Here is a 25087-nt window from a genome sequence, read left to right as displayed (position 1 = left end):
AGCAGCACTCTCGACTGGCCTGCTAATGACCTGAGAGGCATAAACCTAAGTCCTATGATGGATTGTTCACACATTTTTCACTTAATTAACCGGATCCCGCAGAAATATAGACCATTCATCTCCCTTTACTTGTTATATTATTTTCATATTAGCAACTCCGTCCCTTTCCAACCACTGGAATTCATAATAATGTCACCATTTGTTATTTAATTTACTTCAGCACCTTCTTGCATTAGTCTGGTTGGGGATATGAAACTGATACCTCACCTTGTGGATGTTGGGAGTGGTATTCAGAAACCTGTACTATGGTGGGCTGAGACACCCTATGATTGGTTCATTTCTCTTTCTGAACTTCTTGTAGTCTCATTGTAGTCTTACTGCTTTCTTCTAGGTCAACACCTTCCTCTCCTTCGTGTTTCCAATGGTTGTTATCTCCGTCCTGAACACTATCATAGCCAACCAACTCATTATAATGGTGAAGCAGGCTCACCAGGAAAACCAGGTGTGCACCATCGGTGGCCAGCAGACCGTTCTCAGCATGTCCATGGAACCCAGCCGCATCCAGTCTCTAAATCATGGTGTCCGAGTTCTACGTATGTACTTTGTTTTGTTTTGCCCCAAAAGTTTTTGTTTTTATGCCCACTTTGTACTTCAATTTGTCAGCATTTTCTAAATATCTTTTTGCTATCAGAGAACAAAAACATTTGAAACCAATGGTGCTGACATGGCTCATAGGGGTGTTTGACAGCATAATGACAGAACAGGACTGAACAAATGAATGTCAGTGGGCCAATTCACATGTCTGTGCAGGGAAAATGGCAGGGTGTACTGTTTTGGTCCATTTCTCGTGCTTAACTTGTTCATAAATGTGAAACTACCCTCACACATGACTGCGGGATCAGACTACATAGGGTTTGTTTGTAGTCTGCAACCATGAGTATATAGGAGCTGCCTAAAGAAAACTGTGGGAGAAAAGGCTATATACACTTTAGAGGGCATTTTATAATATCACATTGTACTTTTTTGGGGCTAAAAAAACATTTTTCCACTTTCTCTTTCTTAAAGAATTTCAACTGCTTGTCCTCAGAAGCCTTAACATTTCATTGACACCTCAGACAGTTCCTTCATGCTTTCAGTAAAATCCGTCAGAGCTCTGATGGTGGATTGTTCTGTAGGCCTTATCTTTACTTTCCTGAGAGCTCATAAAGGGCCCTTTTTACACAAGTCAAAGATTGGGGCAAATATTAGGGATGAATGATCATACAAATGCTCCTTGCCCCATATACAGTAAATGTGTGACTGATCAATGTACAAAAGGGCAAACGAGTTTAAGTTCTTTCGTGTCTTTGATGCAGCACCTAAAACAGTTGTTTGTGAGTAGTGTTGAAATAGACTCTTGAAACAATTCTTCGTGGAAAGATAGTTATGTTATTTGAGACAAGCAGCAAAGCAGATCACAGGATAGGTTACTTGAGTACATGAATCTATCACTGGACGCCACGACTTAGGGTCCTGTTACACGAGCAGATAGAAGAGATGATTGTCCGGAGGGAAGCGTTCCCACCTGTCAATCGCCTGCTCGCTAAAGTAGGAGCCGCTACTATAACATGCAGCAATCTCCTCCTCAGGATAGAGACGAGCGATCGCTAATGCATCGCTCGTCCCTATACTGTCTCCTTGGTTGCTGGCAGCAGAGCGCCTATTACACGGTGCAATCTGCCGCCGCCAAACCAGGATTTTTAACATGTTAAAATATCCTGAGTACCCAAGGAGCGAGCGTTCATCGGTTAATCGGCGGCAGTATTACACTGCCAGATGAATGCTAACAAGCGTTCATAGGAACACTTATTAGCGATCATCTTAACGACAATCTGCCCGTCTAATAGGGCCTTTAGTCTAGAGAGCATCTTGCTTTTCAGTAGGTCTACGTTACCACTTGGCTACTTCTATTAGAAGACTTATCTTACCATTGATTACTTGAAAGTTACATTTTCTATCAAGAACACAACATATAAGAATTGATAAGCTAATAAGCAAGTTATTTCTCGCTAAGTTCCTTGAGGTTGAGATATAAGATGGCTGACTAGGACAACAATGCCTACTCTGGAATGAGACCTAATTTTCCTACTGGCAGCAACCTGCCAGTGATGTGCTGCATACGAAAAATGTATCTTTATCTGGTGTAACGATCATTCATCCCTATACAGAGGGGATGATTGCTGCATATAAATGCAGCTGAACAAGTGGGCAATGATCTCAGTCACTGCCATGATTATCGGACCATGTAAATATGTTCAAACTAGTGTTGGTCAAGAACCAAAGTTCTTGTGTGCTCTAGTGCTCGAGTAGAACACTTCCCGATGGTCGGGAAGAGCACCCAAGCACAATGGAAGTCAATGGGAGAACCCGAGCATTAAAACAGGCACCCCTGCACTGAAGAGGGGAGGGTGTCGGGACTTTAGTTCGGCTTACGAGTCCCTGCTCTGACTCCATATATAGCTATGTCCATATATGGAGTTAGTGCTTGGGGACACCCAGTGTATTTAAATCTAATTTAGTCTCTATTACTAAAAAGTTTCTGACAGGATTCGAACTCACAACCTTCTACATTACAGCCAAGAATATTAACCATTACACTATAGAGCTGCATGGCCAGTTACTTTAAAAAAAAAAGAGACTTCTGCTGTATAGGAATACTTACTACTAGTAAGTATTCCTATACAGCAAAAGTCTCATATTTTTTTATTTATTTGTATTTTTTTTTTAAAAGTAGCTCTATAGTGTAGTGGTTAACATTCTTGGCTGTAATGTAGAAGGTTGTGAGTTCAAATCCCGCCAGAAACTTTTCAGAAATAGAGGCTAAAGTAGATTTAAATACACTGACTCGAGCACACGCGATATTCAGCCGAACACCGCGATGTGCCGAGCATAGCAAGCATGCTTGCCCAACACTAGTCCAAACTCCCATTTAAGCTCTGCTGCAGCCAATTACTGTCTTCAGCATTGACGTGACCACTGTGGCCACGTCACTGCTGAAGCTAATCATTGACTGTAGTGGAGCGTGTGACCATGCCCATGCAGTGCCTGATGTTAATAGTCCAGGGACCGGAACATGGAGAGGCAGGGAGAAGGTAAGTATGATTTCTTAGCTTATTGAGGCAGGCTGTAGACACTTAATAAAATTTCATTTTTACCAGAGAACCCCTTTAAGCACAATTCAATAAAAAAAATATAATAATAAATTGGCTCCAAAGGTGTCCATAGCTTTTTAGCTGTTGCTATTTGCAAATTAGATCCATCTTGTATTTTAGATGCATAGGAACAAAAAAAAGAAAGCTGTAATAGTTTTCACACCCTTCATACTATTAGTATAGTATACTATACACTGTGTGCAGAATTATTAGGCAAATGAGTATTTTGACCACATCATCCTCTTTATGCATGTTGTCTTACTCCAAGCTGTATAGGCTCGAAAGCCTACTACCAATTAAGCATATTAGGTGATGTGCATCTCTGTAATGAGAAGAGGTGTGGTCTAATGACATCAACACCCTATATTAGGTGTGCATAATTATTAGGCAACTTCCTTTCCTTTGGCAAAATGGGTCAAAAGAAGGACTTGACAGGCTCAGAAAAGTCAAAAATAGTGAGATATCTTGCAGAGGGATGCAGCACTCTTAAAATTGCAAAGCTTCTGAAGCGTGATCATCGAACAATCAAGTGTTTCATTCAAAATAGTCAACAGGGTCGCAAGAAGCGTGTGGAAAAACCAAGGTGCAAAATAACTGCCCATGAACTGAGAAAAGTCAAGCGTGCAGCTGCCAAGATGCCACTTGCCACCAGTTTGGCCATATTTCAGAGCTGCAATATCACTGGAGTGCCCAAAAGCACAAGGTGTGCAATACTCAGAGACATGGCCAAGGTAAGAAAAGCTGAAACGTCAAGACTGGGCCAAGAAATATCTCAAGACTGATTTTTCTAAGGTTTTATGGACTAATGAAATGAGAGTGAGTCTTGATAGGCCAGATGGATGGGCCCGTGGCTGGATTGGTAAAGGGCAGAGAACTCCAGTCCGACTCAGACGCCAGCAAGGTGGAGGTGGAGTACTGGTTTGGGCTGGTATCATCAAAGATGAGCTTGTGGGGCCTTTTCGGGTTGAGGATGGAGTCAAGCTCAACTCCCAGTCCTACTGCCAGTTTCTGGAAGACACCTTCTTCAAGCAGTGGTACAGGAAGAAGTCTGCATCCTTCAAGAAAAACATGATTTTCATGCAGGACAATGCTCCATCACACGCGTCCAAGTACTCCACAGCGTGGCTGGCAAGAAAGGGTATAAAAGAAGAAAATCTAATGACATGGCCTCCTTGTTCACCTGATCTGAACCCCATTGAGAACCTGTGGTCCATCATCAAATGTGAGATTTACAAGGAGGGAAAACAGTACACCTCTCTGAACAGTGTCTGGGAGGCTGTGGTTGCTGCTGCACGCAATGTTGATGGTGAACAGATCAAAACACTGACAGAATCCATGGATGGCAGGCTTTTGAGTGTCCTTGCAAAGAAAGGTGGCTATATTGGTCACTGATTTGTTTTTGAATGTCAGAAATGTATATTTGTGAATGTTGAGATGTTATATTGGTTTCACTGGTAAAAATAAATAATTGAAATGGGTATATATTTGTTTTTTGTTAAGTTGCCTAATAATTATGCACAGTAATAGTCACCTGCACACACAGATATCCCCCTAAAATAGCTAAAACTAAAAACAAACTAAAAACTACTTTCAAAAATATTCAGCTTTGATATTAATGAGTTTTTGGGGTTCATTGAGAACATGGTTGTTGTTCAATAATAAAATTAATCCTCAAAAATACAACTTGCCTAATAATTCTGCACTCCCTGTAGAATAATAAAGTAAACCATACTAGCATAGGTAGATCCTTCAAACTCCTTTCCCTTGATTAGATTTGAATCTGATGGTGAGATGATCTTTTCATCTACTTCTATCCCAAACCCAAATGAAGCCGAATCCAATAATTAAAAATTCTCATTCATAACAGAAAATTGTAATTTAAAGCGAGTCGAGATCTCGAGGGGAGAATTAAATAAACTCAATAATTTCTTATTGCTTTGAAAATTAACACCCGTAGCCTGGAGGTATGTTGAGAAACAATGTGGCAAAATCATTTTATTATTAAAAAAAATCTGTAAACAAACAGAAGACAAAGACATTTGTCATCTGACAGTGAGAATCCCAGGCCCAGTGCTCATTAATTCTGCATTGTGCCGCATAACAGACTTCAGCTTTGTTCTCTTTAATGACTACAAATGCCATCGCTTTAAACAGTTCCACACACAAGCCTGCTCCAACAGAGCGGATTACTGATGGAGTGGAGTCTATTAGCAAATGCTGCAAATTGTTTCCATTAGGAGACTATAATCATCACGTACTTCTCAATTTATACAAACGCTCCCGTCACAATAGAGTATATTAGATCATGCAGTAATAGAACATGTCTTCCAGGAGTCTTAGCAGTTAATATAAGTTACAGGTTGTTGGTGGAACGTGAGGAGACTACAGACCAGACTAGGGTATACTGTAGTTAGAGAGGTTTTCAGGCTCCTGATATAGATGACTTATCCTCAGGATAGGTCATTAATATCTGATCGGTAAGGGTCCATCACCATGTGTCCCAACTGATCAGCTGTTCCCTGCAGCCTCTGAAGCTGAACTAGCACTTTGAATGGAACAGGAAGTGCAGCTCCTTTCAAAGTGTAGTGGCCCTGCTGGGTTACCCCATCACATTTCCCATTGAAGTGAGTAGGAGCTAAGCTGCATTAACCTGACACGGCCACTAAACTTTGAATGGAACAGGAAGCACAGCTCCATTCAAAGTGCTAGCTCCAGCACCAGAGGCTGCAGGGAACAGCTGATCGATTGGGGAATGGGATGCTGGACCTTCACCAATTGGATACTAATGACCTATCCTGAAGATAAGTCATCAATATAAAGTGCCTGGAAATCACTTTTAAGGAGGTGGACCTTACAGGGCATGTGCCCCATTGCAAAGCTGCCAGAATTTAGAATTTCCTGGCATTGCTGCGAGAGATGCTGCATTCTGCTGTTGTGGGTGCAGGCAGAGGAATTTCCACCCACAGCAAAACAGGTGCGGGTACCAATCCTACCGCGCCTGCAAGAAGAGGGCGGTTTGAAGATGTGTTGGTCACTTCGAATATGAGATCATTCTTGCAGCCAACCCATTGAGAGCTGCCCTCCGGATCCAGCTTCAGGGAATGCCTAGACTGACAGGTGTCCGACTACATCGGGTTAACGGTCTATGTGGATGCTCTGAGAAGCGAGGAACCCCTGGACTACTGGGTGTGCAGGCTTGACCTGTGGCCAGAGCTGGCACAATTTGCCATGGAACTCTTTGCTTGCCTCTTTATCAAGTGTCCTGTCCGAAAGGACGTTCAGCGCAGCAGGGGGGATCGTGACCGATAAGCGCACTCGCCTAGCTCACGAAAGTGTGGACTACCTCACATTTATAAAAATAAATGAGGCATGGATCTCGGAGGAATTCAACACCTGTGACGACCACGTGTAATTGAATTTTCTCATGCCAGCCCACACATATCTGCCACCACTCAAAACAAAGAATGGTCCTTGTCTTATGTATATACAGCGGCATAAAAGGCCTTTTCTGTCAGCTGAATGCCTAATTTTTGGGGCCTGTGCTGGCCTACAGTAAAATTTTTAGCCGGTGACCACCTATTGTACCTCTAGCCACATCATCACAAGTTCTTTTCTGTCAGGTGAATGCCTAAGTTTTGGGGCCTGTACTGGCCTATAGTAAAAAAAATTTAGCCTGTGACCGTCTAATGTATCTCCAGCCACATCATCACAAGTTCTTTTCGGTCAGGTGAATGCCTAATTTTTGGGGTCTGTACTGGCCTACAGTAAAATTGTTACTCAGTGACCGCCTAATTTACCTCCAGCCACATAATCACTTGTTCTTTTCTGTCAGGTGAATGCCTAATTTTTTGGTCCTGTACTGGCCCACAGTAAAATTGTTATCCACTGACTGCCTAATATACCTCCAGCCACATAATCACTTGTTCTTTTCTGTCCGGTAAATGCCTAATGTTTGGGGCCTGTACTCTACTGGCCTGCAGTGAAATTGTTAACCACTGACCGCCTAATATACAGTACCTCCAGCCACATAATCACTTGTTCTTTTCTGTCCAATGAATGCATAATTTTTGGGGCCAGTACTCCACTGGCCTACAGTAAAATTGTTATCCACTGACCGCCTAATATACCTCCAGCCACATAATCACTTGTTCTTTTCTGTCCAGTGAATGCCTAATTTTTGGGGCCCGTTCTCCCGTGGTCTAAAATAAAACATTTCTAGGCTCCAGCAGGGCACATTTTGGAGAGTTTCCCTTTAAGACGCATAAAAATAGCCCCTGATTAAAATACAGATTTTTTGTGGCAATTTCTGCCATTGATCCCCCTCCGGTATGTCACTGTCCATGTTGTGGGACTATTTGTGCACTGGTAGTAAGTATTTGGTGGCTGGAAATATGACCTGAAGGTTTTTAAGTTTCTCCTGCCATTAAAGTGAATGGGGCCCGCCATGAACGCGCAGTTCATGAACATTTGATCGCGAAAGACCCGCCCAATGTTCATCCATCACTAGCCACAATCAGTCTGGGATAAGAGCCCAGCCCAGACCGTCAGTCAGAGGAGAGAGAGTCTTTGTGAAACAGAGTCCTGCTGTAGGCTCTGTACGAGTGGTCTCAGCCGGGCTGGCTGAGGCGCCACGGGGCTAGGTGCTAGCCGGGATGTTGGGGGACGCCGTGACAACTGGGAACAAGGGTCACAAGGCCAGAGTCGGGAGGACTACTTGGCCACAATCCCCCAAAAGGTGTTGAAGGATCACCTGGACTCTATGGCTGGAGAAAGACGCATTTATTTTCCACATGTGAACAGCGCTCGATCTAGGTGAGTCAGGGCTTGTATTTTAGCATTAGCAAGTGCCTAAAGGCAGGTGTTTGTTTTGTTTGATTTATGTTTTGTTGCTGTGAAAATAAACCTTACATTTGGACCTGCAATTCGGCTGTTGTGAAGATAATTGTGAGAATGACCCCTGAAAAAGAGCTAATCCCTCACAGTAGTTAGTTATCCTGTATCCTAAGTGTCAGTGTTTCATTGCCTTACCTACCAAGAGCATCATTGTACTGCTCCCCCTAATTGCCAATTCTATTATTGTTCTGTCACCTCAAATGTCAGTGTGTCATGGCCATTTCCTCCAGTTGACAAGATATAATTTTTCTGCACCCCAAGTGTCTTCAGGTATTTTGGCTCCTTGAGTCTATATGGCGTGTGATGTCTGAGCTGGAGGCAGTGAGTGTTGCTGCCCTTCAGTGTAGGACATAAGTACAGGTAAGAGTAATAAAGTCTGACCACAGTGCTTAATATATTATGGCAGAGTCTGCGATTCACTCCTAAAATGTTTCACATCTGATTACTGTGATTTTTGCTCTGACAGCACAGAACTAGAGCTTGCCTGCTATAGGAGCTGGATCAGAGAAATAAGAGCTGTCTGGCTATGCAGCAAGATGGGAGAAGGTGCACATAAATATTTTAGGAATTTTACAGAATTGCTGAATGATTTATAAAGAAATGCAGAGGGGAGACCCCACGGGACGAATGGGAGACAATGTACATCGTAAACACACTGTACAATGCACTTGCATTAACTGTTCAGCTCTATCACATACCTGACCCGTATCCAGCTGACCGTGGTAAAATTTAAACATAGTAAATGGTCATAAATTCCAGATCGCACTCATAGGTCCCTATCTGTTGCTTAGGACAAGTTCTCATCACAGTTTTCTCATCCTCTTATAAATGCATCCGTTCAAAAATAATAGAAAAAAAGATTTTTTTTTAAACGGACAATGAACTGATGATTTTGTGTCCGTTATTTTAATGGATAGTACTGCATACTTTGTTCTGTTTTAGTTCCGTTTTTGTTTTTTTGCATTTTTTAAGGACCCATTTTCTTGAAAAAAAAAAAAAAAAAAACACCCTGTATATTTAAGGCTTGTGGGTTTGATGGTGCTTATGTCTTTTCCTTTGGAAAAAGATGTTGCCTGTCTATCTGCAGTTTTTCCCTACTTTATCCCAAGGATTCATTGGCAAATAATTCATCGCCAGTGTGTAAGAAGGCGTTATTGGGTGCAGCCCATGACATCTGCCCGTATGACTCATGGTGGGTTTGCGACATTGTACCCAAAACTGCGACTCCATCCTGAAAAATTTGCTTATTATCTTCGGATGACCGTGGCCTCCTTTGATGATCTACTTCAAAGGCTTTACCGTTGACTTGGAAGGGAAGGACACCAAGTTCAGATGTAGTGTCTCCAGAACAGCAGTTAATGGTCACCCTACGGTAAATGTCTAGTGTTTTTTTAAAAGGAATTCCGTAAATATCATGTTGTATTTGTAAGCATATTTCTCACAAACTTTTTAGTTGAGCAACATATACCCCTTTAACATCTTGAATATTTGATTACATTTTCTACCCCTGTGACACACACTCTTTGGGGCAGATTTATTATAGCCTACGATAACCAAGCGTGCTGTCGGATGCCACATCATAAATTAGGTGCAGCATCCGGCAGTCTGTGCGCTTCATCTGAAGTCCCAGAAAACTGGCGTAAAAGATGACAAATGTTGAGGGGATGGGGGTACTGGCCCTCCCTTCCCTCACCATGCCCCCTTTCCAGGAAAATCACAAGGCTGAGTTTTTTTTTCTCTATAGCGTACAGTTCGTTATGGCATTTTTGTGGCAGGTATGTACTATTGTATTTTCAATGACGGTTATGTTCCAGATAAATGTTTTTTCGTGTACATTTACAAAAAAACTTTCATATATATACATTTTTTTTATTTTATTTCTGGCAACGGGAGAGCTTCCAAGCTTACACTATTAATTTCACTTAGGAAAGTGAACTATCTCATACATAGTCCGGGACACTTGCCAGGCAATCTGGGCTGAATTTCTTCCAAACCCATCAACTCCACATAGGAAAGACATATCGGACAAGTTTTGAGAGGTTACACAATTTCCCAGCTGTCTAGGAGCTCTAGATAGGAAACATATCAGGATCTTGAAACCTCTGGAAAGTGGTTTCTCTCTTTTTTTTTAACCATTTTCGATGGCCATTGCAGATGCTGTGGACCAAGTTATCAAGGGCTGTGTGGTTTTACTATTTGATTAATAAAAAAGCCACTTCCTTATGATATTGGCTCATGTTTTTATTGGCCATCCTAATGAGCCCACTGGATCACGGTCAACGTGGCATGGTTCCATGGCATGGTACATGTTTGTGCCTCTGTTACATTTCTGTGCATTCATTACGAAGCCTACAGCTGTGTGTAATCTTTAGTGGCTGTGCTGGTTTAATGCAGCTGAAGTTCACATTCTTGGGAATATAAGCTTCACCTCCACAGACCTTGTCCAGATACTTGGCTGGAATGGAGCTGTCCTTCTTGAACAATTCAATGTTATTCATCCTGTGGCGGAGGCTGGAGGTAACGCCAATATGGTGTTTGTTTGTCCCGCCTTTCCTGATGATATACTACAGGTGCATCCCAATAAATTAGAATATCATCAAAAAGTAAATTTATTTCAGTAATTCAATTCAAAAAGTGAAACTCCTATATTATATAGATTCATTACACACAGATTGATCTACTTCAAGCCTTTATTTCTTTTACCGTTGATGATTATGGCTTACTGCTAATGAAAACCCAAAAGTCAGTATATTAGAAAATTAGAACATTGTGAAAAAGTTCAATATTGTTGACCCATGATGTCACACTCTAATCAGTTAATTAATACAAAACAACTGCAAAGGAGTCCTAAGCCTTTAAATAGTCCATCAGTATGGTTTAGTAGGCTTCACATCCATGGGAAAGACTGCTGACTTGTCAGTTGTCCATAAAACATTGACACTCTCCACAAGAAGGGTAAGACACAAAAGGTCATTGCCAAAGAAGCTGGCTGTTCATAAAGTGCTGTATCCAAGCATATTAATGGAAAGTTAAGTGGAAAGAAAAAGCTTTGTAAAAAAAGGATAAACAGGGATAACCGTAGCCTTGAAGTGATTGTCAAGAAAAGGCCATTCGAGAATTTGGTTGAGGTTCACATAAAGTGGACTGCGGCTGGAGTCAATGCTTCAAGATCCACTACTCACAGACGTATCCAAGACATGGGCTACAACAGTCACATTCCTTGTGTCAAGCAACTCATGACCCAGAGACGTCAGAAACAGAAGGAGAAAAAGAACTGGACTGTTGCTCGATGGTCCAAAGTCCTGTTTTAACCCCTTAAGGACACATGACGTATCGGTACGGCATGTTTCCCGAGTCCTTAAGGACACATGACGTACCGGTACGTCATGTGTTGTTCCGATCACTGCCGCCCGGCCGGCTGTGATCGGAACAAGGTGCCTGCTCAAATCATTGAGCAGGCACCTCGACTAAATGCGTGGGGGGGTCCCGTGACCCCCCCCATGTCCGCGATCGCAACAAACCGCAGGTCAATTCAGACCTGCGGTTTGTTGCGTTTTCTGCAGTTTCTGATCCCAGCGGTCCCTGACCGCGGCGATCAGAAACTTTAGTGTGCCGAAAATATATTTTTATCACCCCCCTGCACCTCTGAATGATTTTAGCCCGGTGGGAGGTGCAGGGGGGGTGTTGCGGGCGGTGGGGGCGGTGCGGGAGGCGGGCGGTGTGGCAGGCGGGATCGCGATCCCCCGCCCGCCTCCCATTGAATAATCGTTGGTGTACAGTGGGTATACCAGGGTGCCAGCACATTGCTGGCACCCTGGTATAAACGGCTGACATCGGCGATGCGATGTCAGCCGTTTAACCCTTTCCATACAGCAGTCCGTACGGACCGCTGTATGGAAAAAGTTAACAGTAAGAGGGAGCTCCCTCCCTCTCCGATCGGGGGGCTGCTGTGCCTTTGCAGCCCCCCGATGGAGAGGGAGAGAGCTCCCAGACAGCCCCCCGCCAGCCCCGTCCTCACCCTTCCCCGTCTGCGCAGTTCTGAGCAGACGGGGAAGGTTCCCATGGCAACAGGACGCCTGCTCAGGCGTCCTGCTGTCCATGGTGCTGAACAGATCTGTGCTAAAAGCATAGATCTGTTCAGTGTAAGTAAAATACAGTACAGAGCCCTATATAGGGTTCTGTACTGTATTATACAGACATCAGACCCACTGGATCTTCAAGAACCAAGTGGGTCTGGGTAAAAAAAAAAGTAAAAAAAAGTGAAAAAAAGTAAAAATCAAAAAACACATTTATCACTGATTAAAAATTAAAAAAATAACATTCCCTACACATGTTTGGTATCGCCGCGTCCGTAACGACCTGATCTATAAAACGGTCTTGTTACTTTAAAAATAAAAAATAAAAAACTATGATGAAATAGAAATTTTGCCCACCTTACTTCCCAAAAAAAGGTAATAAAAGTGATCAAAAAAGTCACATGTACGCCAAAATTGTAGCAATCAAACCGTCATCTCATCCCGCAAAAAATGAGACCCTACTTAAGATAATCACCCAAAAACTGAAAAAACTATGGCTCTTAGACTATGGAGACACTAAAACATAATTTTTTTTGTTTCAAAAATGAAACCATTGTGTAAAACTTACATAAAAAAAAAAAAAGTATACATATTAGGTATTGCCGCATCCGTATCGACCGACTCTATAAAAATATCACATGACCTAACCCCTCAGGTGACCACCGTAAAAAAAAAAACTGTGTAAAAAAAGCTATTTTTTGTCATCTTACGTCACAAAAAGTGTAATAGCAAGCGATCAAAAAGTCATATGCAACCCAAAACAGTGCAAATCAAACCGTCATTTCATCCCGCAAAAAATGAGACCCTATTTAAGATAATCGCCCAAAAACTGAAAAAACTATGGCTCTTAGACTATGGAGACACTAAAACTTTTTTTTGTTTTAAAAATGAAATCATTGGGTAAAACTTACATAAATTAAAAAAATGTAATACATATTAGGTATTGCCGCGTCCGTGACAACCTGCTCTATATAATTACCACATGATCTAACCTGTCAGATGAATGTTGTAAATAACAAAAAAAAAAACGGTGCCAAAAAAGTTAATTCTTGTTACCTTGCCGCACAAAAAGTGTAATATAGAGCAACCAAAAATCATATGTACCCTAAACTAGTACCAACAAAACTGCCACCCTATCCCGTAGTTTCTAAAATGGGGTCACTTTTCTGGAGTTTCTACTCTAGGGGTGCATCAGGGGGGTTTCAAATGGGACATGGTGTCAAAAAAACAGTCCAGCAAAACCTGCCTTCCAAAAACCGTATGGCATTCCTTTCCTTCTGCGCCCTGCCGTGTGCCCGTACAGCAGTTTACAACCACATATGGGGTGTTTCTGTAAACTACAGAATCAGGGCCATAAATAATGAGTTTTGTTTGGCTGTTAACCCTTGCTTTGTAACTGGAAAAAAAATATTAAAATGGAAAATCTGCCAAAAATGTGAAATTTTGAAATTGTGTCTCTATTTTCCATTAAATCTTGTGCAACACCTAAAGGGTTAACAAAGTTTGTAAAATCAGTTTTGAATACCTTGAGGGGTGTAGTTTCTTAGATGGGGTCACTTTTATGGAGTTTCTACTCTAGGGGTGCATCAGGGGGGCTTCAAATGGGACATGGTGTCAAAAAAACAGTCGGCGCACCTTTCTCTCTACGCCCCGCTGTGTGGCCGTACAGTAGTTTACAGCCACATTTGGGGTGTTTCTGTGAACAGCAGAGTCAGGGCAATAAAGATGCAGTTTTGTTTGGCTGTTAACCCTTGCTTTGTTAGTGGAAAAAATGGGTTAAAATTGAAAATTAGGCATAAAAATTAAATTCTCAAATTTTATCTCCATTTGCCAATAACTCTTGTGCAACACCTAAAGGGTTAACGACGTATGTAAAATCAGTTTTGAATACCTTGAGGGGTGTAGTTTCTTAGATGGGGTCACTTTTAGGGAGTTTCTCCTCTAGGGGTGCATCAGGGGGCTTCAAATGGGACATGGTGTAAATAAACCAGTCCATAAAAATCAGCCTTCCAAAAACCAAACGGCGCACCTTTCACTCTACGCCCCGCTGTGAGGGCGTACAGTAGTTTACGGCCACATATTGGGTGTTTCTGTAAACAGCAGAGTCAGGGCAATAAAGATACAGTCTTGTTTGGCTGTTAACCCTTGCTTTGTTAGTGGAAAAAATGGGTTAAAATGAAAAATTTGACAAAAAAATCAAATTCTCAAATTTCCTCCCCATTTGCCAATAACTCTTGTGCAACACCTAAAGGGTTAACAATGTATGCAAAATCAGTTTTGAATACCTTGAGTGGTGTAGTTTCTTAGATGGGGTCATTTTTGGGTGGTTTCTATTATGTAAGCCTCACAAAGTGACTTCAAACCTGAACTGGTCCCTAAAAATTGAGTTTTTGTAAATTTCGGAAAAATTTCAAGATTTGCTTCTAAACTTCTAAGCCTTATAACATCCCCAAAAAATAAAATATCATTCCCAAAACAATTCAAGCATGAAGTAGACATATGGGGAATGTAAAGTCATCACAATTTTTGGGGGTATTACTATGTATTACAGAAGTAGAGAAACTGAAACTTTGAAATTTGCAAATTTTTCCAAATTTTTGGTAAATTAGGTATTTTTTTGTGCAAAAAAAATAATTTTTTTGACTTCATTTTACCAGTGTTATGAAGTACAATATGTGACGAAAAAACAATCTCAGAATGGCCTGGATAAGTCAAAGCGTTTTAAAGTTATTAGCACTTAAAGTGACACTGGTCAGATTTCCAAAAAATGGCCTGGTCCTTAAGGTGAAAATGAGCCCGGTCCTTAAGGGGTTAAGGGGAAACTAAAATTAGCATTTATTTGGAAATCAAGGTCACTTTAGTCTGGAGGAAGAGTTGAGAGTCACACAACACAATCCAAGTTGCTTGAGGTCCAGAGTGAAGTTTCCACAGTTAGTGATGGTTTGGTAAGCCATGTCATCTGCTGGTGTTGGGCCACTGTGTTATATCAAGTCCAAAGACAGCACAGCCATCTACATCGTCCTCTGCTGTCAAGCTTTATGGAGATGCTGCCAAGAGTACCAATAGATGGTTTAATAGCCACGGTATCACTGTCTTGATTAGTCTGCAAACTCTCCTGACCTAAACCATAGAGATTCTATGGAGTATTGTAAAGAAGGAGATGAAAGACACCAAACCCAACAATGCAGACAAGCTGAAGGCTGCTATCAAAGCAACCTGGGCTTCCATAACACCTCAGCAGTGCCTCAGGCTGATCGCCTCCATGCCACACTGCATTGATTAAGTAATTCAAGGAGCACCAACCAAGTACTGAGTGCATATACTGGACATACTTTTTAGTAGGCCAACATGTCTGTAATAAAAAAAAAAAAAATTAATTGGTCTTATATAATATTCTAATTTTCTGAGATACTGACTTTTGTGTTTTCATTAGGTGTAAGCCATAATCATCAACATTAAAAGAAATACATGTTTGAAATAGATCACTCTGTGTGTAATGAATCTATATGAGTTTCATATTTTTTGATGATATTCTAGTTTATTGAGATGTACTTGTAATTGTATGAATGTTTTTGTAGTTTTTTTCCCCCCATTCTATTAAAACTTAAATAAATGTAATATATTTGTTCATACTTCGCCAGCCCGCATAGCCAAATGGCAAAGGTCCTCAATTGTTCTTTTCACATGTAATTTGGTTGTTTCGTGTAATAAAGAGTTTAGTCTTTAAGTTACAGAGCCCTTTGAAATGAGTTAATGACATTCCCAAGAGAGTGGGTGTGTAATGTAACTGAGGGGTGAAGGAGGGCAGTCAGGAAGGAATCCATAGGTGTGAAATAACCTGCAGGAGGTGGGGGTGTGTGGAGGGAGTTGGGTTCTAAAAAGGCAGGACCATCCAGAGAAAGGTTAAAGGGAGTAGGGAAGGAGGGAGCCATAGGCAAGCATGCTAAGGATGTAGAAGGAAGAGAAGATAAAGAATAAAAAGGAGTAGGGAGAGAAGTAACCAAAGTTGGAATCCTAACTGTAGAGTGGAAAAGGATATGGGACCAGAGAGGAGAACAGAGACGGGATGGGGTAATAGATGTGGTTTGGGGATAGGATGTTAATGGAGGGTAGGAGTGAAATGAGGGTTAGGAGTTTGGTGGGGGATAGGAGTGTGGTTAGAGTTAGATTAGTGATTGTAGAAGGTGCAAGTTATCCCAGACCGTCTGGAAAACTGCTGGCTTGTACTCATAACCATGGTCAGGTATCATTTGGTCCATCCATTGAGTCAGAGTTAGGACGAAAGTCTGATTAGAAGTAAGGAGATTTGGCTGCCCTGCCCACTCCAGTCGCTGGATGTCAGCACAAAGCTGCGCCATATTTCTAGTCATTTGTTCGTCCAATCTAAGCAGCATGATCCTCCAACTCCATATGATGTCTCCTACCTGCTCTCCGTGTCCTATCTACTCCAGCCAAATTATCTTCTATGAAACTTCTGGCTGTTTTGGTATTGGTTGAGGAGCCAGATAGGGGACCTTCAGGGTGATGAGGGACAAAGGGCCCCGCAATGGTGTCTGAATAGGATCCGGATAAAATCTCTCTCTGCTGAGCTTCTTGCATACTGGAGTACAAAACATAAAGTATATTTACTTTATAAAATCACTTACCAAAAATAAAGCAGTGCAGCTAACATAACTTAGTTGATATGCACATATGTTTTATAAATAATTAGTAACTGTTATTTTGCCTGGCAAAATTGCATTGCTATTTTTCCAAAATGATAATATAATCCCATCATTTATGTGTCTAAGTTCACTTTTCTAATAAATCCCGCAATGCCTGAATTTCAGCCATGACACGCTCAGAGCACAGATGTGTTTTGAGGATTGCAACATTCCACTAAAAGTTAGTGTCAGCACGACTAGTCATTGATTCCACTGGTTTTATATGGGACATTTTTAGAATAAGGGTCCATTCACACAACCGTATTTCTGGGTCCACATCCGTTCCTCAATTTAGCAGAACGGGTGCCGACCCATTCATTTTAATAGAGCTACAAAAGATGCCGACAGCACACTGTGTGCTATCTGCATCTATAGTTCCGTTCTGCAGACAAGAATAGGCATTTCTATCATAGGGCTGGCCGTGTGCGTTCTGCAAAATGTGCATTTATAATTTGCGGACCGCAAAACACTTACGATCGTGTGATTGGACCCTTAATTTACAGTGGATCACAGCACTCGGCAGATAACTGTCAAATGAATGGGTGCTCGTCACTTATTATCGCTGACTCCACCTCAGGAATTCTTCAGACGGTTAATCAGAGTTTGAGACAGCACACCACTAGAAATTTTCAATGCAATTAGTGTTTTATTCAGCCGAACTTTACATCATTTTGAAAAAGCAATGTTTCGGGCTTTACATATTGTGCCCTTCATCAGGCTATATCTCATGATGCGTGAGTATTGCCGGCTCCATACTCACGCATCATGAGATATAGCCTGATGAAGGGCACAATATGTAAAGCCCGAAAACATTGCTTTGCAAACTCTGATTAACCGTGTGATTGGACCCTTAATCTTTTTGTTGTTCTTTAATTCAAACATTACTGTATTGGATGTTGTTTAATCTTTAGGCGTCTATTTTTTTTACCGGCTCAGCCAAAACAATGTTGTAACATTATACAGTTTTGCCCATTGAACATTTTTAGCTTATTTAAAATGGTTCTCTGGGCTTTTAATACTGATGACCTTTCTTCAGGATAGGTCATCAATATCAGATAGGCGGGGGTCTGACAGCCGACACCCCCGCCGATCAGCTGTATGAAGGGAAGGCACGCGCATTGTGCACATGCCGTCTCCCTCATCTCTTCCTGCTCGCTGCTACTATGACTATGGCAAAGCAACAGCAAGCAGGAAGAGAGAAGGGAGATGGCATGTGCACACTGCATGCGCCGTCTCCTCATACAGCTGATCGGCGGGGGTGCTGGGTGTCGGACCCCCTCTGATCTGATATTAATGACCTATCCTGAGGATAGGTCATTAGTATTAAAATCCCGGAGAACCCTTTTAACTTGCTTTGAATTTTAAAATCTTGTGTTTAATATGTGTGGAAGACACAATGGGCCAAATAAATGCTCTAAATGTGCATACATCAGGCCCAAGAAAACCAGTTGTTGGCTGCTATTTTGCCATTTAAAGGGGTTTCCAAAACTTTCATACTGATGACCTATCCTCTGGATAGGTCATCAGTATCTGATCGGTGGTGGACCAATACCCAGAACCCCTGCTGTTCAGCTGTTTCAAAAGGCACAAGCGTTCGTAGTAGTGCCACAGACTTGTCGCAACTTAGCCTAGGATATGTGATATCACATTCATCAGCCACATGGCCTAGGCGCAGCTCAGCCCCATTGATGTGAAAATAAAATAGAACAGAATTATTATAATACTGCCCCCTATGGACACAAATAGAACTAATATAATACTGACCCCTATGGACAAGAACAGAACTACTATAATACTGCTCCTATGTACAAGAATATAACTACTATAATACTGCTCTTATGGACACAAATAGAACTAATATAACACTGCCTTCTATGTACAAGAATAAAACTACTATAATACTAATCCTATGTACAGAAATATAACTACTATAATACTGCCCCATATACAAGACTATAACTATTATAATACTGTCTCCTATATACAAGAATATAACTACTATAATACTGCCTCCTATATACAAGAATATAACTTCTATAATACTGCCTCCTATATACAAGAATATAACTACTATAATACTGCCTCCTATGTACAAGAATATAACTTCTATAATACTGCCTCCTATATACAAGAATATAACTACTATAATACTGCCTCCTATATACAAGAATATAACTTCTATAATACTGCCTCCTATATACAAGAATAGAACTTCTATAATACTGCCTCCTATATACAAGAATATAACTACTATAATACTGCCTCCTATGTACAAGAATATAACTTCTATAATACTGCCTCCTATATACAAGAATATAACTTCTATAATACTGCCTCCTATATACAAGAATATAACTACTATAATACTGCCCCTATGTACAAAAATAAAACTATTATAATACTGCCTCCTATGTACAAGAATATAACTACTATAATACTGCCTCCTATGTACAAGAATATAACTACTATAATACTGCTCCTATGTACAAGAATATAACTACTATAACACTGCTCCTGTGTACAAGAATATAACTACTATAATACTGCTCCCTATACACAGGTTTTGTTTTAGGTAAGGACCTAGATTACTTGCATAAAGTTCAGAATTGCAGGAATATGGAGGTACATGATTCAGCATTGGGGCTCAGGGACTCTGATTACTCTTACATCTGATAAGTGATGTCATCTAATTTGAATCTTCGTTCTTTGTCTTGCTGGGTAAATGTCACAGTCTGTGCAGCTTCCTATTTATAATGGCTGCACCATGTGTTTGTCTTGTATAAGTTGTTGGTTTTTTCCTTCATCCATTCTTGACATTTAATATAAATTAAACAGAAGACAGGCAAAAGGATGAAGTTCGGGGCTTCTGTAAACAGTGATGCATTATAAGCTAACTGTATAGAACACCATGAGCGGTCATCACAAAAGATTTTAAATGACAATCCTGGGATATGAGCCAGAAGACACAATGTACCATCTACAGCATCTTTTAGAGGCTGGAGTAAAAAGCTCATATTGATGTTTAGACATTAATTGGTGACATTACAAGGTATCTATTACAATTTAAACATAATTAATCAAGACTATGAGTCAATAATAAATGAAATGGCAACATTTAGTGTCAGGCAGCTGCTGCAAAAGCCTGCGTAGAGCAGATGAACAATGTAGCAGTGTAAAATTATTTTAGATGAAAGCGTAAAGACAAATGTTGAATCATAGGTATGTATCCTTATCGGCCTCACACTGGTCATGTGTGATATCTCAGTTCATCCCTAATCACTTCACATAACTTCTTGTAAAAATAAATAGGCTAACAATGTTTTTATAGTCGTGGACATCCCCTCTAAGACACATATATTTCCCCGTAATTTCCCTTTAAACAAATGCATATACTTTTAAAACAAATTTTTTATTGATTCGATGTATTAAAAATATAAAGCAATTTTGCAAATGGTTATGATAAAAAAAATGTTTACTTTTTTGAAGTATACAGCTCTTATGCAAACCTATGCGTCTCCAGGGTTAGGCCACTTTAACACAGTCAATGTTTGGTCAGTGATTTTCATCAGCAATTGTGAACCAAAACCAAGTGCAAGTCAAAAACACAGAACAAATACAAATCTTTCCATTATACCTTATCTTTGTGTAACCCCCATTCCTGGTTTTGGATCAAAATTAAGGATGGAAATCACTGATCAAACACTGAACAAACACTAAGGCCTGTATTACACCAACAGATTATCTGAAAGATTGTCTGACCGATCATTGGTCAGATGGCCGTTTACACACTGAGATCTTTTATTATACACACCAACTATTGGTCTGATTGGACAGAAATCGGTCATATAATCCGTTGGTGTAATACAGCCCCGACTGTGTAAAAGCGGCCTCACCGATAGCAAGCAAACCCTGTATAGTCTGATCCTGTAGTCATACCTGCTGCACCCTCGTCTTGATAACCTCCATGATCTTTAAGATCAGACTACACAGGGTTTGCTTACAGTCTGTAACCATGTACACATATAGGACTGCATAGGAGCTGTATACACAAAATGGTAAAAAATTAAAATAAAATTTAAGACTATGAGCAAAGGTGCTTTATTTATTAGTTTATATTCAATATAAGAATGAGAAGACATTGGCTGCTACAGTATATATATCCTTTAGCGTGTGTTTAAAGTGGAACTATATCTTATGCAATGAATGGTGGAAGTCGGAAAATAACTGATTTTCAGCCTGTTTGTTGCACATTTTATCCACCTGATCATCTTTGAGATGTTTCTGCAGGTTGATTGAAGCCCACCTGTGGTAAATTCAGTTGATTAGACATGATTTGGTGTTGGAATAATGGTTATTATTTTGTGTATTGCAACAACAACATGATGCGATTGCCTGTTTCCAGACAGAGTGTTATGTTGTCAATAAAGTTCTGCTAAAAAGAAAAGGCAGAAAGGGGCGGAGACTTGCTGCACATGTACAGAAAGAGAGAGCTGAGAGAGAAGAAAGCCAGAAGCAGATGTATTGAGATTCTGATCTTACTGAAAGTCATATTCATATGTTGTGCTGTTATTTCTGAATAAAACCCTGTTATTCCTCCTGCTGCGCCTGGTGGAGACCTGATTAATTCGCTGCCACCAGGTTATGGCTCCAGAAGCACACAGCATACAGAAGGACAACAGTGAGCAAAGAAAAGCAAAGATGGTCACCAGCAGCAGCTCGGTGAAATTCACAGTGCCTGTCCTGACCAACCCAAACTACCAATTCAAAGTGAATATGCTTCGAATACGAGGTCTGTGGAAATACACACAAGAACAGGCTCAGACTGTCCCACAGGGGTTCAGGTGAATCCCCCGGTGGGCCCCTGAGCAAGGGGGGCCCCTAGTCTACCACCCCCTGCACAAGTGGCACATAACACAGTAGACTTACTGCACTACATACATATATTCAATGTACAGCACCTCAACCAGCCTGTGTTCATATATAAAACTTGATTATTATAGACACGATCAGAGCTGAGATGACTTCTAGGTATAGAGGAAAGCTGCCAGTGTCCTCTTCTCCTCAGGACCTACCTTCTCAAAGTTACTGCAGGGACCCCCATATTCCATCATCTGGTAGCATCTTGCTGCTGTGTGAGCAGGTAATATTAGAATGTATCCGTACGGTGGGCCCCCAAAATACATTTTACTGGTGGGCCCTAGGCACCCAGGTCCAACACTGCACAAGAATGTAAATCAGACCTACTACCAGAGGATTGGCTGGAGAAGGATCGAAAAGCACAGAGCACCATCTCCCTCAGTATAGATGATGATGAAATTGTGCTCATGTGTAAAGGTGAAACTGCATAAGAGATGTGGGAAGAACTGCAGAACGTACAAGACAGGATAAATCTCAGCAACACGCTCTATTTAATGAGAAAACTGTACTCAGCAAGGGCAAGAACTTGCAGAACTACATAAAAAAATACCTTAGAAATTGTAGAGCGCCTGTGAGATATTGGAGAAGAAATAAAAGATTTCCATGTGCCGGCACTTTTACCCAGCGGTCTTCCAGAAAGTTATGACAGACTTGTGACCGCACTAGATGCACGTCCAGATGATAAGCTCACTCTGGAGTATGGTAAAGGAAAGCTTGTAGATGAGTTCAAGAGAAAATCTGAAAATGAAAATAATAGTCACAGAGCAGAATCTGCATTAAAGACACAGGATCTAGTCATGAGTAGTGGTGGGCGCGAATATTCGAATCAAGAATTTTAATTGCGAATATCGCCTCTTCGAGAATTTGCGAATATTAGGAAGATAGTGCTATATATTTATATTCGCGAATATTTTAGATTTTTTTTACTTGAACACATGATCCCTCCCTGCTTCTTGCTTGTGGGCCAATGAGAAGGCTGCAATGTCTTTGTCTGAGCTTAGCAACATCCCTAGCAACCAATAGGAAAGTTGCTTACCCCTTACTATATAAGAACCTCCCCAGCAGCCATTTTCTGCTTTTTTTTTTTGCATTTATGAGAGAGAGCAGTGTTATTGCTGTGCTCTGTGCTTTGGTGTGTCAAACTCATTACATTAGATAGATAGTTAGCTCATATATAATACAGATAGTTAGTGGTAGATAGTGATATAGTGTAGCTGATAGGTTCCAGTGCAGGGTGTTAGGTAGTGTGATAGGAATTACTGTTTCTCTGCTGTCCATACATACAATGCTACAGACATAGTGCGGTGATGTCACAAGTTCACAACAATACTTAGTGCACCAATCAGTAATATGTAGTCAGACCTGCTAAAATGTGAAGTTGCACGTATTGCACAAAAATATGCGCATCATTAATAGCCGATTTGCACAATCGCGAATATATTGGAGCACTCTATCTGCATATAAAGCTGTTGTAATGTTCTGCCGTGCCAACCATTTTCTCCTGTCTCAGGAAACTTCTAGCAGCTTGAAAAATGTAGCAACAGTGACCCACGCCTGTATCGCGCGCGCATTACGCGAATATTACATTGCCAATTTTCGCAATCAAGAAAATAATTTATTACGAATATTTGCCCAAATATTCGTGAAATATCGCAAATTTGAATATTGCCCCCCTGCCACCCATCACTAGTCATGAGCAAAGCTAATCTGAAAGCTGACTGCAGAGTTTGGAAAGCTAGTATGAATCAGCTAAAAAGGCAGAGTGATCAACAAAGAGTTAAAAGTGCTGTCAGTGAAGAAAGTAACACTCCAACTACTAAAGCTGCCTTTATTATTAATTCAAGTACATCAAGCCATGTATCGTGTATAGATTCTGGAGCAACGAGTTATTTGACAAATGAGAAAAACTTCTTCTCTAAGGGTACTTTTACACTAGCGTTTAAGTTTTCCGGTATCGAGTTCCGTCCTAGGGGCTCAATACCGGAAAAAAACATCAGTTTTGTCCTAATGCATTCTGAATGGAGAGCAATCCGTTCTGTTTGCATCAGGATGTCTTTCGTTCCGTCCTTTTTACGGTATTTCGGAACACTTGCCGTATTGCCGGATCCGCCATTAATTTCCATTGAAATGTATTAATGCCAGATCCGGTACCAAGTGTTCATGAAATCTCTGCATTGGCCGATCCGGTTTTCCTGTCTGCGCATGTGCAGACCTTTAAAAATGTGAAGTACAAAATACCAGATCCGTTTTTCCATTTGACACCGGAGAGACGGATCCGGTATTTCAATGCATTTGTCAGACGGATCCGGATCCGGAAACAAATGATATCTGTTTGTGCATACGGATTTCCGGATCCGGCAGGCAGTTACGGCAACGCTAGTGTGAAAGTACCCTACGCTTGACCAAAGTAAGACAATGAAAGTGATCCTAGCTAATGGTCAGTACATGACTTCAGAAGGAGCAGGAGTTGGCTACATTCATTGTCAAGTCTCCCCAACACAAAGCAGGATTCCAGTAAAGGATGTGCTGCTGTATGTCCCTAGTCTGGAAAGCAATTTGTTGCCTGTGAAAAAACTCATGGGACAGGGCAAGGACGTCACATTTAAGAATGACCGTCGCATCATCTCAAAACAAGGGTACACACTTGCAGAAGGAAAGATTACAGATGAACTGTATCAACTAAAATGCAAAGAAAGTGTGTGTGCTGCTAAACAAGAACAGCACAAGAAGTGTCTTCACGTATGGCACAGACATCTTGCACATAGAGACCCAGAAACAATAAGAAAGCTAGTTAAAGGGAACCTGTCACCAGGATTTTGGGTATAGAGCTGAGGACATGGGTTGCTAGATGGCCGCTAGCACATCCGCAATACCCAGTCCCCATAGCTCTGTGTGCTTTTATTGTGTAAAAAAAATGATTTGATACATATGCAAACTAAGGGAGCATTCACACGACCGTGTTTATCTTCCGTGTCCGTTCCACAATTTTTGCGGACAATGCACGAACCCATTCATTTCTATGGGTCCACAAAATTTGCGGAATGCCTTTCATTGTCATCCGTGTGCTGTCCGTTCCGTGTGTCCGTTCCTTTTATTTTAGAACATGTCCTATACTTGGCCGCAAATTGCGGTCCGTGGCTTCATAGAAAGTCATTGGGTCCGTAAAAAAAACGGATAGCACACGGAAATGCATCCGTATGTCATCCGTTTTTTGCGGACCCTGGACTGAAAACATTCTAGGAAACCCCATTTCAGTTTTTTGCGGACCGTGAAAAACGGATGACACACGGAAGCACCACGTCCGTAT

General features: G+C 41.1%; 1 protein-coding gene across 1 annotated transcript in view; it reads left to right on the top strand.

The window, feature by feature from the left end:
- The window catches only part of NTSR1 (neurotensin receptor 1), a 219964-nt gene that overhangs the window by 150682 nt on the left and 44195 nt on the right, over positions 1-25087 (top strand). The window contains exon 2 of the mRNA XM_040436302.1: positions 392-593. Coding sequence (XP_040292236.1) covers positions 392-593 — 202 coding nt within the window. The remainder of the gene's footprint in view (positions 1-391; positions 594-25087) is intronic.

The sequence above is a fragment of the Bufo bufo genome, chromosome 6, assembly GCF_905171765.1.
Source record: "Bufo bufo chromosome 6, aBufBuf1.1, whole genome shotgun sequence".
NCBI classification, from domain to species: domain Eukaryota; kingdom Metazoa; phylum Chordata; class Amphibia; order Anura; family Bufonidae; genus Bufo; species Bufo bufo.
The sequence above is the reverse complement of the archived record's forward strand: the minus strand, read 5'-3'. Positions and strand labels throughout refer to the sequence as shown.